The sequence below is a fragment of the Hibiscus syriacus genome, unplaced genomic scaffold (assembly GCF_006381635.1).
Source record: "Hibiscus syriacus cultivar Baekdansim isolate YM2019G1 unplaced genomic scaffold, ASM638163v2 tig00110633_pilon, whole genome shotgun sequence".
In the NCBI taxonomy this organism is placed as follows: Eukaryota; Viridiplantae; Streptophyta; class Magnoliopsida; order Malvales; family Malvaceae; genus Hibiscus; species Hibiscus syriacus.
Window position 1 is genome coordinate 535263 of NW_024062806.1, and position 16713 is coordinate 551975.

The 16713-nt window shown below is 37.0% G+C and overlaps 2 protein-coding genes across 2 annotated transcripts; both read right to left on the reverse strand.

Moving 5' to 3' along the window:
- Positions 1-721: 721 nt before the first annotated feature.
- LOC120136507 (UPF0481 protein At3g47200-like) lies at positions 722-2786 on the reverse strand. Its single transcript, XM_039152519.1, has 2 exons — positions 2781-2786; positions 722-2068 (listed from the first exon to the last, which is right to left on the reverse strand). Exons 1-2 carry the CDS (start codon positions 2784-2786, stop codon positions 722-724), a joined length of 1353 nt encoding a protein of 450 aa, XP_039008450.1.
- Positions 2787-15273: 12487 nt separating this feature from the next.
- On the reverse strand, positions 15274-16614 carry LOC120136508 (UPF0481 protein At3g47200-like). The gene has a single exon (XM_039152520.1). The coding sequence runs from the start codon at positions 16612-16614 to the stop codon at positions 15274-15276; it is 1341 nt and encodes a 446-aa protein (XP_039008451.1).
- Positions 16615-16713: the final 99 nt, after the last annotated feature.

Below are 16713 nucleotides of genomic sequence, written 5' to 3' on the forward strand. Positions count from 1 at the left end.
CTTTGCGGTATTGGCATTTGTTACTTTTACAAACATCGAATCATCCAGACATTGGTGGATGAGAGTAAGAGCTTGTTGATCCTTCTTTCTTGTCTTCATCAAAGCCTCCTTGTCTTATTGTGATAATGAAGCCTCGTCTTAGGGAGATTCATAACCATTGTTTGTGATCTCCCAAGCATCTTGTGCCCCGAGCAAAGCCTTCATATGGAGACACCAATTCTCATAATTATCTTTTGTAAGACGAGGGAATTAAAATGGAAACATATCATTGGTGGTCAGTTTCACTTATTATCAAACCTAGCTCTGAATACTAGTTGTTGGGATATGGAAGTATGAAACTTAAACTTGTAGAGAGGAAGACGAAAATATAAGAATAAACTTAAGAATTGAATTGATTTGCTTTGTCACTTATGAACCTTTATATAGGATTGTAAGTGATTATTAGAATGATTACAAAACTATTGATAACACATTTTCATCATACATAATCATGTCTATTCACCATGAATAGTCATATTCATTCATAATGAATAGTTACACAATATCATTATAATAAACCAATAAAAAGACATAATTATTTATAGAAATGTTTAAATTAAATATTCAACACTCTGTATTTGTTGAAAACATCTAAAGATTGAATAAAATTGATAAGCTACAAAGCTAAAGTTGGGGCTTTTCTCTTTATTATCATTCAAAATGATACATAAATCCATCCTTTTTATTTGTATGTTTGCCACAGTATGAGAACAAACATGATAACAACATAAATTTGAGCAGCGATAACCCAAGGCTTAGTGCAAAAATTGTGCACATAGTATGCTCGCCATCGAGGCCACCACCATTTGCAGTGATGATCGAGTTTGTCACTAAGTTCAAAATAGTAGAATTCATTGGCATAAGTATCATTGTAAAGATTACTGAAAAACTGGGTTGAGTCATCCAAACTTAACCAGTTATCGAAGATTTTACTCTTACATAGTATCTCCATGTCATTGTTGGTGTCGATAAGGTTATCCAGGAGCTTGGCATAGCAAGTAAATATCGGTGAAAAATGTGGCAAGCATTGCTCATATATGATTAGATTCCATAATATCATTTGTGTCATCTCCTGGATAAGCAATGACGGGATTTCGAGACAACCATCTATAAATTTTATGTCCAAGATGCTATCTGGTGCAACTTTCTTGAATTTTACTCCTACTTCTTTGAGCTTACTGATGGAATGAATCGGTTGCCATCCAGCCGTCAGTTTGTTTTTGGTTTCGTGGGATGGTAACACCAAGGATAATCTTAACAAATCAAGAATGTGTTTGATATCTTGGTCTTTGAAACAGGATGATTTTATAGAAAGTGGATGAGAAATGAAGGTATTAGCAAAGAACGTAAGGGCAAGTTCAATCAAGGACTTGGACTCATAAGGAAGCCTGGTCTTTTCAAACAAGATTTCAAGCACTAACCAAGGGATTTGATTCTCTAGCAAAATCAAGTCATGTTGCAGATATTGTAACATACATGACATGGTTAAAATCGGATCACTGTGCTCTTTCACCTCTTCAGCGTCTCTACGAAACAACTCAATAACGAAGACACCATCGAGCAGCATTGTTTTAACAAATTCACCACCCAGTTCTGTTGCAACGTCATGGCCTGCATAACAAGCACTGGCCTGTTTCTCAATTGACTTAACGACATTAATCAAATCAGATAAAACTTTCTGTTTTTCAACCTCTTTGGATTCTCGGGACATCGTCACGTGACGACCAATAATCACCCTAGAAAGACAAGCTTTCAAGTACTTGATTTTGATTCTCTCTGTGGCTACCAAGTTCTCTTTGCCGTGATGCATCGGGCCAATGGCGAAACAGTTGGGGAGAAATGAGTTTTGGTTGTGCCTAAGGAGTTTTCTTGGGATGTTGAAGATGCAATAGCTCTGGGGCATGGATAAACAAGCATCCCTCAATTCAATATTCAGAGAAGATACCAATGATCCAACATTGATCACAATGTTTTCATTCGATCTTCCACTTTCTGCTCGGAATAAATTACCAACGAAAATATTCAAAACCTTATTGAACAAAGTTGAAAAAGACAATCACTTGTAGCTATCATGATTTGTGGGGTAGCCATTAATTTATACATGTTAAAACAACCAAGTTCATATTTCTAACAGATGGGGCAGAATGTGTGAGTATGTTGGAAAAGAATTTACAGATAGTTAAAGCATGTCCCATGTCATGCTTCTATCCATGTGCTCATGTGACACAGAGAATAAAGCACATATTACAGTATGACAAAGTTATAAGAAAATTGTAGGTTATGCGATAAGATAAGGATAATTAATTAGTATTTTAATATAACACTAACTTTTAGAAAGTTAGATAGATAAGGATAACTACTAAGTAGTTTAGTTTAAATTAAATACTTGTTCTCACCTACTGTATATATTTACTAAACTTGTAACATGTTTTACATGAATATACGACAGTGAAGTTTTTCACTTTTCCATACCTTTGTCATTTAATTTATTTAATCACATAATTCATTTTACTTCACTTTACATTAGTCCTATTTTCAACATGGTATCAGTTAGGTGACCGATCCTTCACCTAAATCTAGTCGATTTTTTTCTTTTTTTACCCTAAATATAGTCATCGATCATGAATTCTACAACTTCTTCATCGGAGATCACTTCAGAATTCCTCATTAATTCGTCGCATTCAAAGAAGGGGAGACCTTGAGTTGTAGCAGTTTTTAGTCATATAATTCCTAATCAGTACCTGCATGTAGAATTCCTTATGCTACTTTGGCTAATATATTCACCACTCCTTCTTGGATTGTGGATTGCGGATTCTGGTGCAAGTGATCATATAACAGGTGATCTTCGGCTCTTTCACACTTTTCATGCCAACTCGTCTATCTCTCATATTCGAACAACTGATGATTCTCTATATAGTGTTGCCGGTTATGGATCTATTCGAATAAATCGAGACATTTTGTTATCTCATGTTCTTTATGTTCCCAATCTCACTTGCAATCTTATCTCCATTAGCAAGTTGTCTGCCGATTTATGTTGTACAATGAAATTTAACTCTGATTTTTGTGAATTTCAGGATTCCAGCTTGGGGAAAGTGATTGGCAGTGCTAGGCTTTGTGGGGTCTTTACCTACTTTCAGCAACTTTATTTTCCCACCCATCTCCTTCCTTCAATATTATACAATAATTTCCTTTACTTGAACCTTCAACTGATGTTATGTTATTGCATTTTCGTTTAGGACATCCCAATTTCTTTTATCTTGTAAAATTGGTTCCACATTTATTTGTCAATAAAAGTCTGAAATCCTTTTCTTGTGATATTTGTCCACTTTCTAAACAAACTAAGAGTCTTTATCTACCTTCTCCATATAAACCGTCCAAACCATTTACCATGATCCATAGTGATATTTGGGGACCATCTCGAGTCGCATCTTTACATGGATTCCGGTGGTTTATTTCATCTATTGATGATCACACTCGTACTACCTGGACCTTTCTCATGAAAACCAAATCTGAAGCTTGTGAAATATTTAAATGGTTCCATAAGATTGAAACCCAATTTCAGTGTTCAATCCAAATTTTTCATTCTGACAATGGTAGTGAGTATTTTGCCAATGTTTTGGGTTCTTTCTTTCAGGAAACCAAGATTGTTCATCTTACTTCGTGTGTCAATTCTCCTCAACAAAATGGGATTACTGAGCGAAAAAACATGCATCTTCTTGAGGTTACTCGGTCTCTACTTTTTCCACAAATGTTCCTAACTATTTTGGGGGAAATCCCTTTTAACTACCACTTATTTGATTAAATGTCTCCTTAGTAAACCATTACAATTTAATTGTCCGAGAGATTTTTTTCTTCAGTTTTTTTCCCAATTTTAAACCGATGACTTCATTGTTACCCTTTAGAGTTTTTAGTTGTACTGTGTTCGTTCATAACAATGTTCTTTTCATGTCCAAATTAGATCCTCGAGCATTTCGGTGTGTGTTTCTGGGTTAATCATCGACTCAAAATGGCTTTCGGTGTTATTATCCTCGTACAAAGAAATTCTTTATTACTATGGACGTTACTTTCTTTGAAAAAAACACATTTTTTCCTTAAAACTGCTATTCAGGGGGAGTCCTATAATGAATATCAGTTTGTTTACTCACAACAATTGTCACTTGTTTTGGAACCAACTCTTTTTGATCAACCATGACCGTCAAACCAGTTAAACCAGTCGAATAAGCCTACAAAATCGCCAGACTAAACAACACTATCGAACCCAGAAAACGTATCCTTACCAAACCAGTCCACTGAAACACATACACATTTACCTTAATCTGATCAGCATATCACTTCACCTCAAATACCTCAATCCGAGTTGCAGATTTATAAGAGACGATAAAAACCAATTTCTAAATCAATCCCTGAACCTAATCTCGAGTCTCCCATACAGCATGGACATTGTCATGAACCGAAATCGAACGAGAATCCTTTGGAGAATGAAGAAGGTAATCAGAATTCTTTCACTGAATTAAATATTTTAATTAATGATAATGACTTGCCGATTGCTCAAAAGAAATGAGTAAGAAAATGCAGAAATTATCCAATTGAGAAATTTGTTGCATATGGAAAGCTAACGCCTTGTTTTAAGAACTTTACAGCAAGTATAGATAGCATTACTATTCCAGATACAGTGAAAGAAGCATTGAAAGATCCCAAGTGGAAAAAGGCAGTATAAGAGGAATTAGAAGCACTGGAAAACAACAATACTTGGATTATAGTTGATCTTCCTAAAGATAAAAAACCAGTCGGCTGCAAATGGGTATTCACGGTAAAATACAAAGCTGATGGTAGCATTGAAAGATATAAGGCGAGATTAGTGGCGAAAGGATTCACTCAATATTTTGGAGTTGATTATCATGAAACGTTTGCTCTGGTAGAAAAACTAAACACTGTGAGAGTGTTACTGTCATTAGCAGTTAATGAGAATTGGGTGCTTCATCAGTTAGACGTCAAAAACACATTTTTAAAAGGAAACTTGGAGGAGGAAGTATATATGCGAATTCCATCGGGTGTGAAGAGTAATACAAGAAAAGCATGTAGATTATTAAAGTCCTTGTATGGACTTAAGCAATCTCCAAGAGCCTGGCTTGACAGATTTACAAAGGTGATTATTCAGGATGGTTACAAGCAATGTCAGTCAGATCACACTTTATTAGTCAAAAAAGTTTCAAACAACAAAAAGGCAATTTGATTGTCTATATGGATGATATCATTCTAAAAGGTGATGATTGCATGGAGATAGAATGATTGAAAAAACTACTGGTGAAGGAGTTCGAAACCAAAGACTTGGGAACTTTACGGTATTTTTTAGGCATGGAGGTTGCAAGGTCAAAAGAAGGAATAGTGATCAATCAAAGGAAATATATCCTTGATATACTATTAGAAACTGGAATGAAGGGATGTAAGCCGACATAAACACCCATGGAAGCAAATCTTAAGCTATGGAGAGAAGAATTGGGAAGTCTTGTGAACAAAGAACAGTATCAAAGGCTAGTAGGTAAACTAATTTATTTATCACTTATTAGACATGATATTGTGTTCCCTGTCAATAGAGTGAGTCAATATATGAATGATCCAAGAGAAGAAAATTTAGAGGCTATAATAGAATTCTAAGATACTTGAAAATGACACCAAGACATGGGTTAATTTTTAGAAAAAGTGATGATAGAACATTAAGAATTTTTTTGGATTCAAGTTGGGCAGGAGAATTAAAGGATAGAAGATCTACAATTGGTTATTGTTCATTTGTTTGGGGAAATCTGGTTACTTAGAGAAGTAAAAATCAGGCGGTGGTGTCTCGAAGTAGTGCAGAAGTAGAATTTAGAGCAATGGCACTTGGAATTTGCGAAGGAATTTAGCTTCAAAGAATGTTAACTGAGCTGGGGTTATGTGCCAACAAATGGTTTGAACTTCAAAGTGACAGTAAATCTGCAATAAGTATTGCAAAGAATCCAGTTCATCATGACCGAACGAAGAATGTGGAGATTGACAGACATTTCATCTCTGAAAAGATGAATGGTGGAACGGTGAAACTCAATTATGTTTTAACGAAGAATCAGTTAGCATATATTCTCACCAAAGCACTTCCAAGAATTACCTTTGATGAGATTATATCCAAGTTTGGTCTTTTCAACATTTACTCCCCAACTTGAGGGGGAGTATAGTGTTGGGTTATGGGGTCCAACAATCACCCTTAGGGATTCTATCGTGTATGGGCACGATATCAGGTGCTTGACAGCCCAACCTGTCGAGGCCCATGTGTGTCTTACGAAGCCCCTAGGCCCGCCCACAGCACGCTATAGATGTGGGGCTCTGCAATGCCGTGGTGAATTGTGGGGGGTGTCCCACAAGAATACACCTTGGCTTGGGGGAAATCAATGATCACCCGCTACAAAGATGTGAGGTTAAAATGGCTCACCTACTTCTCACTAATTGGTTTTAAGAATGAATGGTGATCATTCGCTACAGAACTATGTAGTTAAGCGTGCTTGAACCAGAATAATTCAAGGATAGGTGACTCATTGGGAAGTTGTTCGAAAATCGAATGACTCGATCCTAACAAGTGGTATCAGAGCAGGTTGCAGGTTCGAATACCCCAGGAGTCGCTGGGGGTGATTGTTGGATTATGGGGTCCATCAATCATCCTTAGGGATTCTATCGTGTATAGGCGCGATATCAAGTGCTTGACAACCCAACCTGTCGAGGCCCACGTGTGCCTTGCGAAGCCCCTAGGCCCGCCCGCAGCACGCTATAGATGCGGGGCTCTGCAATGCAGTGGTCAATTGTGGGGGAGCCCCACAAAAATCCACCTTGGCTTGGGGGAACCAGTGATCACCCGCTTTAAAGATATGAGGTTAAAATGGTCCACGTACTTATCACCAATTGGTTTTAAGATGGAATGGTAACCATTCGCTTACAAACTTTGTAGTTAAGCGTGCTGGAACCAGAGTAATTCAAGGATGGGTGACCCACTGGGAAGTTGTTCGAAAATTGAATGACTCGATCCTAACATATAGGTTATACGATAAGATAAGGATAATTAATTAGTATTTTAATATAACACTAACTCTTAGAAAGTTAGATAGATAAGGATAACTACTAAATAGTTTAGTTTAAATTAAATATTTGTTCTCACTTAGTGTATATATTTATTAAACTTGTAACCTGTTTTACATTAATATGTGTAACATCCTCAATACCGTGTTAGTGACTAAATTGTAAAGTCTTAGAATTTGGTGGTTAAAATAAAATAAATGAATAGTATAAATATTTACATGTAAATTATTGTGTATGATGGAATTGAAAGGAATAAGGAATGGAAAGACAATAGAGTAATTGCAAGGAAAAATAATTAAAGAAAGGATAAGTATATTTATATAAGGATACACGTGGGTGGAAGGGGAGAAAACACCCAAGGCTTCCAGAGTTCTCTTCTTCTTCTTTCTTCCTTGTGCGCGTGAATCAAAGCAAAGCTAAGGTGAGTGCATACTATATGTATATAGTATAATGGAATAAGACTTGTGATAAGTCTAATTCCTATATTGATTTTCATAGTACAATAGTTGTGAACATGCATACATGATAATTATTGTAATACATGCATAAGGCATATATATGTTCATGTGATTGGATAAATGATGTATATATATGAATAGATTCAAATACACATGTGATATGATATGTGATATAAGAACATGACATGAGCTACATGATCACAAGAGAAATGACATGAGCTACATGATCATAAGATAAATGACATGAGTACATGAACATATGAAATATAAGAATAATGCCCATATTATACGATATGAGAGCTATAGGTGTAATTGGCATGCCAAGAGTCGAGGGTATACTAGTCCTTCGGGACGTAGTCCTTCGGGATGTAGTGGTCCTACGGGACATATATGACAGTCCTTCGGGACGAATACTGAACTAAGGTTCGGTGCCCCATAAGGGAATTGATACGAGTTATGCTGACAGCATTAGTGTACAACCTCAATGTACTCACATACCTCTATTCTCAATAATATACATGGGCAATTGAAATACAAAGTAAAGTGAAAGTGGTACAAGAAGGTAAGTTTCGTACATGCATGATATGATTATATATGTTATTGTGTAATAGATACATGCATATTGAAATGTCATGAAGGAAATGGTAAGAATGCATATTCATGAAGTATGTATTTTGTTGTGTATAGAGTGTTGGTATGTAATAAGTGGTTAATTACGAATGCTCTGATCGATTTTGTATTAAGTGATCTCTTTTATGTAAATTAAAGTATTGTGTTTTTAATGAAAGATTTAAATTCCCGGGATTTTTCTTTAAAAATCAAAGTTTGAAAAGTTAATGTGACATCTCGGACTTGTATTCGGGTCGAATATGAGTTAAGGGTATTACATTTAATAGTATCAGAGCTACGGTTTAGTCGATTCTCGGTATAAACCGGAGTCTAGAGTGTCTGATAATGTATACATACAAACAAAATAGTGGAAACTTCTGATATGATGGAATAGTAAGTATGTTGTTTTGCTAATAGAACTATATGGTTGTATTTTTATAGATGTCCGAGCGAGTTAGTTCTAGGAATGAAGCAGGAGATGATAGACCCACTGAAAGCAGTAATTCACCTGCCCTGGCCAGGCAGAGTGAAGAACAGACATCCTCTGAAATGCCTGTAAATGATCAAGATATATTCTTTAGAACGTTAGACGCGGTATTGACGCGTTTTCAACCTCCTGTTACTTCAACTCCAAAAATGAATGTTGCGAAAGAGTTAAAGGGATTAGGAGCTCTAGAGTTTAGAGGGGAAGCCGATGAAGATCCTGTTACTGCAGACCTTTGGCTTAATGACGTGAAGGTCATGCTTAAGGGACTTCATTGTTCCGATGCTGAGAAGCTGGATAGAGTAATTTCCTTGTTGAGAGGAAAAGCAAGGATCTGGTGGACCAATGTTACATTGAGGATGTCTAACGCCCAAGTAACTTGGTCATTGTTTTTAGAAGAATTCAAGCATAAGTACATCGGAGATCAATTTGTTCATCAAATGAAGCAAGAGTTCATGAATCTGAAGCAATGGAATCACACTGTATATGAGTACGAGTGTGAATTCAATAAGTTGAGCCGCTTTGTTGTCGAGCTAGTTCCTACGGAGAAGGATATTTGTGAGTGGTTTGTAGAGGGGTTACGTCCTCGGTTGAAGTAAATGTTAATTTTCTTGAATTTATCCTCGTTTCAAGAGGTAGTCAACCGTGCCAAGGCTCTGGAAAGAGCTCAGAACGAGAGGTTTGAAAATTCGAGAGCTCAGACAGTCAAAAAGAACGGGTGCTTCTTCGAGTTCCGCACCATCAAAAAGGGGCAGAGATGCTGGTTTTTGACCCTAAGTTAGATCAGAATCAGTGGCATCCTCCACTAGAGGATCAAATCAGATGAGAGGTAGACAAACTCAGTCAGTGGGATCTGGAGCTGGGAGATCTAATCTGAGTCAAGCCAGACAATGCCCACATTGTGGAAAGAATCATTCAGGGATATGTTGGATGATTTCTGGAGTCTGCTTTAGATGTGGGGACGTTGGGCATTTTGTTCGGGATTGTCCAATGTTAACCAGTAAATCTACACAGCCAGAGAGATCTATTTCTACAAGCCAGAGAGGAAGAGGTAGAGGCAGAGGAAGAAGCCAATCGGAATCCTCTGCTCAATAGGAGATACACTCCACTGCTCGAGTGTACAACCTCAAGACCAATGAGGATTGTGATGACCCAAATATTATAACAGGTACCTTTCTATTGTTTGACAAAGGTGTTATTGTATTGATTGATACGGGGTCTATATATTCATACATTACAAGTAAGTTAGTGGGAGAATTGAACATTCTGTTGGAAACTACTAGCAATGAGGATGTCCCATACGAATTCAGGGAATTGAATTCCCTGCTAATCTGATGAAATTACCTTTCGACGAATTTGAAGTGATACTGGGAATGGATTGGTTATATCGTTATTACACTAATGTCGATTGTAGATTGAAAATAGTAATGTTGAGAAGTTCAGAAGGGGTAGATGTGGTGATATTTAGTGAAGGATGGAATCCATTGGCAAATGTAATTTCAGTAACGTCGGCGAAGAAGTTATTGCTACAAAGATGGTCAAGGTTTCATTGCTAATGTGCTAGATGTTAGAACCAAGAAGAAAGGGATTGAAGGAATTCCTATAGTCAGAGAATTTCCCGATGTATTTCCTGCAGAGTTGCCAGGTTTACCTCCGGACAGAGAGGTAGAATTCCATATTGAGATAATACCGGGAACAGTGCCCATTGCAATGGCACCATATAGGATGGCTCCAAAGAGTTGCAAGAATTAAAGATTCAATTATAGAAGTTACTAGACAAAGGGTTTATTAGACCAAATGTATCACCTTGGGGAGCTCCAGTTCTATTTGTTAAAAAGAAAGATGGATCAATGCGTCTTTGTATCGATTACAGACAACTCAATAAAGTGACCATCAAGAACAAGTATCCACTTCCCCGAATTGACGATTTATTTGATCAATTAAAGGAAGCTTCAGTGTTCTCAAAAGTTTATCTACGTTCGGGTTATCATCAATTAAAGATTCAAGAGAAAGACCTTTCAAAAACGGCGTTTAGAACAAGATATGGTCACTATGAGTTTATCGTGATGTCGTTTGGAGTTACGAATGCACCATCTGCTTTTTATGGATCTAATGAACAGGATATTCCAACCTTATTTGGATCAGTTTGTTGTGGTGTTTATTGATGATATTTTAATATATTCAAAGTCAGAAGAAGAGCATAGTTCACACTTACATATTGTTTTACAGAATTTACGAGACAATAAGCTTTATGCTAAATTTTCTAAGTGTGAATTTTGGTTTAATGAAGTGACATTCCTTGGACATGTAATTTCTGCAGAAGGAGTTCGAGTGGATCCCTAAAAGATTAAAGCTATTCTGGAGTAGGAAGTTCCAAAGAATGTATTAGAATTTAGAAGTTTTCTAGGGTTAGCTGGTTATTATCGAATGTTCGTTAAAAACTTTTCGATCATAGCATTACCCCTAACTAAACTGTTGAAAAAGGAAGTAAAATTTGTTTGGACTCAAGAATGTCAAGAGAGTTTTGAAAAGTTAAAGAAGATTCTTACAGAAGCTCCAGTGTTAGTTCAACCTGAGTCTGGCAAGAACTTTATAGTGTATAGTGATGCATCTCATAGTTGTTTGGGATGCGTATTAATGCAAGAAGGCAAGGTGGTGGCCTATGCTTCGAGACAACTAAAACCGCACGAGAAGAATTATCCAACACACGACCTAGAGATGGTGGCAGTAGTGTTTGCTTTAAAGATATGGCATCACTACTTGTATGGTGAAAAGTGCTACTTGTATACGGATCACAAGAGCTTAAAATACTTGATGACTCAGAAAGAGTTGAATTTAAGACAAAGAAGATGGGTGGAATTTCTCAAGGATTATGATGTTGTGATTGATTTCCATCCCGGAAAGGCAAATGTGGTAGCTGATGCCTTGAGTAGAAAGACGTTTGCAGCTTTGCAAACTCTTGATGCTAGATTATCGTTAAGAGAAGATGGTGCAATCTGTGCAGAACTGACTGTCAAGCCAGCATGGCTAGATCGAATTAAAGAATTGCAAGCTAAAGATGGAAAGTGTTTAAAGAAGATACAACAGATAAGGAATGGAGAGGGTACGGATTATGAGATTAAGTCTGATGAGAATTTGTATTATCGAGAAAGATTGGTAATTCCGGATGATGATGAATTAAAGAATGATTTATTAACGGAAGCTCATTGTAGTCCATTGACAATGCATCCGGGAGGGAACAAAATGTATATGGATCTCAAGAGTCGATATTGGTGGTCGGGAATGAAGAAAGACATTACGAAATTTGCATCAAAGTGTTTGACTTGTCAACAAGTCAAAGCTGAGCATCAGGTTCTCTCAGGATTGTTACAACCAATTTCAATTCCTCAATGGAAATGGGAGAACATAACGATGGATTTTGTGACAGGGTTGCCTTTAACTCCGAACAAAAAAGGATTCAATCTGGGTGATCGTAGATAGATTGACTAAGTCAGCCCATTTTATTCCGGTACGAACTAATTTCTCCATGGATAAGTATGATGAGCTGTATATTAGAGAGATTATACGTTTGCATGGTGTACCTATTTACATAGTTTCTGATCGAGATCCTAGATTCACATCACAGTTTTGGAAGTCATTACATGGAGCACTTGGAACTCGGTTGAACTTCATTACAGCGTTTCATCCTCAAATCGATGGTCAATTCGAGCGAACTATTCAAATTCTGGAGGATATGCTAAGATCTTGTGTCATTGAATTCAAAGGATCATAGGAAAGGTATTTACCACTTGCTGAATTTGCGTACAACAATAGTTATCAGTCAAGCATCAAAATGGCTCCCTATGAAGCTCTATACAGAAGAAGATGTCGTACGCCCTTGAACTGGTATGAACTTAAGGATCGAGAAGTTATTGGTCCTGAGTTGATTCAGAATACGGAAGAAAAAGTTCAAGTAATTCAGAATAATCTGAAAGCCGCAGCTGATAGACAGAAATCGTATATTGATTTAAAAAGGAAAGAGATTGAATTTCAAGTTGGAGATAAAGTGTTCTTGAAAGTGACTCCGTGGAAGAAAGTATTGAGGTTTGGATGGAAAGGAAAGTTGAGTCCTCGATTCATTGGACCTTACGAGATTACTAAGAGAGTATGACCAGTAGCATATCAGCTAATTTTGCCACCTGAAATGGAAAATATACACAATATCTTTCATGTCTCAATGCTTAGGAAATATCGATCTGATCCATCCCACATTGTGACTACTGAAGAAATTGAAGTTCGACCAGATTTAACTTATGAGGAAGAACCTGTTCAAATATTAGCTCACGAAGTCAAGCAACTAAGGAACAAGACTATTCCATTGGTTAAAGTCTTGTGGAGGAATCACAAAGTAGAGGAAGCAAACATGGGAACGTGAAGAGGACATGAGGATTAAGTTCCCCTACCTCTTTGTATAATGAAAATTCGAGAACGAATTTTCTTAAGGGGGCAGAGTTGTAACATCCTCAATACCGGGTTAGTGACTAAATTATAAAGTCTCAGAATTTGGTGGTTAAAATAAAATGAATGAATAGTATAAAGATTTACATGTAAATTATTGTGTAGGATGGAATTGAAAGGAATAAGGAATGGAAGGACAATAGAGTAATTGCAAGGAAAAATAATTAAAGAAAGGATAAGTATATTTATATAAGGATACACGTGGGTGGAAGGGGAGAAAACACCCAAGGCTTCCAGAGTTCTCTTCTTCTTCTTTCTTCCTTGTGCGTGTAAATCAAAGCAAAGCTAAGGTGAGTGCATACTATATGTATAGTATAATGGAATAAGACTTGTGATAAGTCTAATTCCTATATTGATTTTCATAGTACAATAGTTGTGAACATGCATACATAATAATTATTGTAATACATGCATAAGGCATATATATGTTCATGTGATTGGATAAATGATGTATATATATGAATAGATTCAAATACACATGTGATATGATATATGATATGAGAACATGACATGAGCTACATGATCACAAGAGAAATGACATAAGCTACATGATCATAAGAGAAATGACATGAGTACATGAACATATGAAATATAAGAATAATGCCTATAGTATACGATATGACAGCTATAGGTGTAATTGGCATACCAAGAGTCGAGGGTATAATAGTCCTTCGGGACGTAGTCCTTCGGGATGTAGTGGTCCTACGGGACATATATGACAGTCCTTCGGGACGAGTACTGAACTAAGGTTCGGTGCCCCATAAGAGAATTGATACGAGCTGTGGTGACAGCATTAGTGCACAACCTCAATGTACTCAGATACCTCTATTCTCAATAATATACATGGGCAATTGAAATACAAAGTAAAATGAAAGTGGTACGAGAAGGTAAGTTTCGTACATGCATGATATGATTATATATGTTATTGTGTAATAGATACATGCATATTGAAATGTCATGAAGGAAATGGTAAGAATGCATATTCATGAAGATATTGTTGCATATTCATTTATTGTCTCACTAAGTCTATGACTTAGCGTGTAAGTGATTTACACATAGGTACCAAGAAATAAGAAGATTCAGAATAGAAGTGGCACGGACAGCAACATTACTAAGAAATCATATCAGAAGTAATTGACAAAGTATGTATTTTGTTGTGTATAGAGTGTTGGTATGTAATAAGTGGTTAATTATGAATACTCTGATCGATTTTGTATTAAGTGGTCTCTTTTATGTAAATTAAAGTATTGTGTTTTAATGAAAGTTTTAAATTCCTGGGATTTTTCTTTAAGAATCAAAGTTTGAAAAGTCAATGTAACATCTCGGACTTGTATTCGGGTCGAATATGAGTTAGGGGTGTTACAATACGACAGTGAAGTTTTTCACTTTTCCTCACCTTTGTCATTTAATTTATTTCATCACCTTATTCCTTTTACTTCACTTTACATTAACTCTATTTTTAACAAAAATGTTTGAGCAGTTCCTTTGGGAATTAGTAATCCCTTGCTTCATCTGTAATATCATTGAGTCGTCTCGATCATGGGCTAACATCTTTCCAATGACAGTTCTCGAATCAACCTCAATGACAACACACTGAAACCGCTAGCTGCAACGACCTACAACAAACCATTACCTCCACTCAAAAACTATCCATTCTGTTAGGTGGCATCAAAGTTGAACTTAACACTCTTCGTGGGCGGAAACTGCTATTGTTGCACAACCAGGTTGCAGTGTTGACCATTCTGTTCCGGAGAGACACCGAACAGCTATGTTCATCTTCTATGCTCTTTGCTATAACTTGCATTAATTCACCGGATTAAATTGGTATACAAATGACATCGGAATTGCGGGGATCTGTTTAAATGGATGTTTGCCATGCTTCAAGTAACCCAACATTCATAACAGATAAACACATGTTTTCTGAACAGAAAAATACATCAAACAAACATAGGAAACAAATTGTAGCATCAGAATATTTCTCCCAACCAGCATGTTTAATCTGCTTGACCGAATTTCGGAACAATATTTCAGGGGTCTTAGCAGGATCCTTCACTCTTCAACTTCAAAAAAATTGGTAATTTATGGTATTTAATGTTGAACTGGGGTATCCTTTTTTATATAGGTTTGCCACACTGTGAGAAAAAACATGATAACAGCATAAATTTGCGCTGCAATAGCCCAAGGCTTTGTGAAATAGTTGTGCACATAGGCTGCTCGCCATCGAGGCCACCACCTTCTGCAATGACTATCGAGTTTATCGCTAAGTCCCAAATAATAGAATTCCTTGATATAAGTATCATTGTAAAGATTATTGAAAAACTGGGTTGAATCTTCGAGACTCAGCCAGTTATCGATGATCTCGTTCTTGCACAGTATCTCCATGTCATTGTTGGTGTCGATAAGGTTGTCCAGGAGCTTGGCATAGCAAGTGAATATAGGTTGACAATGTCCAAAACACTGCTCGTATGCGATCAGGTTCTGGAAGATCGGTTCGGTCGTCTCTTGGATAAGCAACGACGGGATTTCGAGACAACCGTTGTTAAACTTTATGTCCAAGACGGAATCTGCTGTGCCTTTCTTGAATTTTACGCCAGCTTCCTTGAGCCTTGTGACGGAACGAATCGGTTGCCATCCGGTTGTCAGTTTGTTTTTGATTTCTTGGAATGGTAACACCAGGGACAATCTTAACAAATCAAGAATATGCTTGATATCTTGATATTTGAAACGTGATGTTTGTACAGGAGGTGGATGAGAAGTGAAGGTATTAGCAAAGAACAAAAGGGAAAGTTCAATCAGGGACTTGGGTTCATTAAGGAGACTGGTTTTTTCAAACAACAGTTCAAGCACTAACCAGGGGATTTGATTCTCAAGCAAGATCAGATCATGGTACAGATATTGCAGCATACATGACATAGAGAAAATCGGGTCACCGTGCTCCTTGACCTTTTCGGAATCTTTATGGAACAGCTCGATAATGAAGACACCATCGAGCAGCATTGTTCTAACGAATTCATCACCCAATTCCGCAGCAAAATCATAGCCTGCATAGCAAGCACTGGCCTGTTTCTCAATAGACTTAACAGAATTAATCAAATCAGATAAAACTTTCTGTTCTTCAACCTCCTTGGATTCTTGGGACATCGTCCCGTGACGACTTGTAATCACCCTGGAAACACAAGCTTTCAAGTACTTCATTTTGATTTTCTCAGTGGCTACCAAGTGGTTTTTTCCACGGTGCACTGGCCCAATGGAGAAACAATTGGGGAGAAATGAGTTTTCGTTGTGCCTGAAGAGTATGGTCGGGATGTTGAAGATGCAGTAACTTTGGGGCATGGATAAACCAGCATCTCTCAGTACATCCTGCGGAGAAGCCAACGATCCTACATCGATTAGAACGATTTCTTTCGATCTTCCCCTTGCTGCTTCCATTTTCAAGCCTGCAAACAAGTTGGAACAACCAAGTTCTTATTTCAAAGAGATGGATGAATGAGTGAGTGTATTGGAAAAGATTGTAGAGATAGTTAAAGC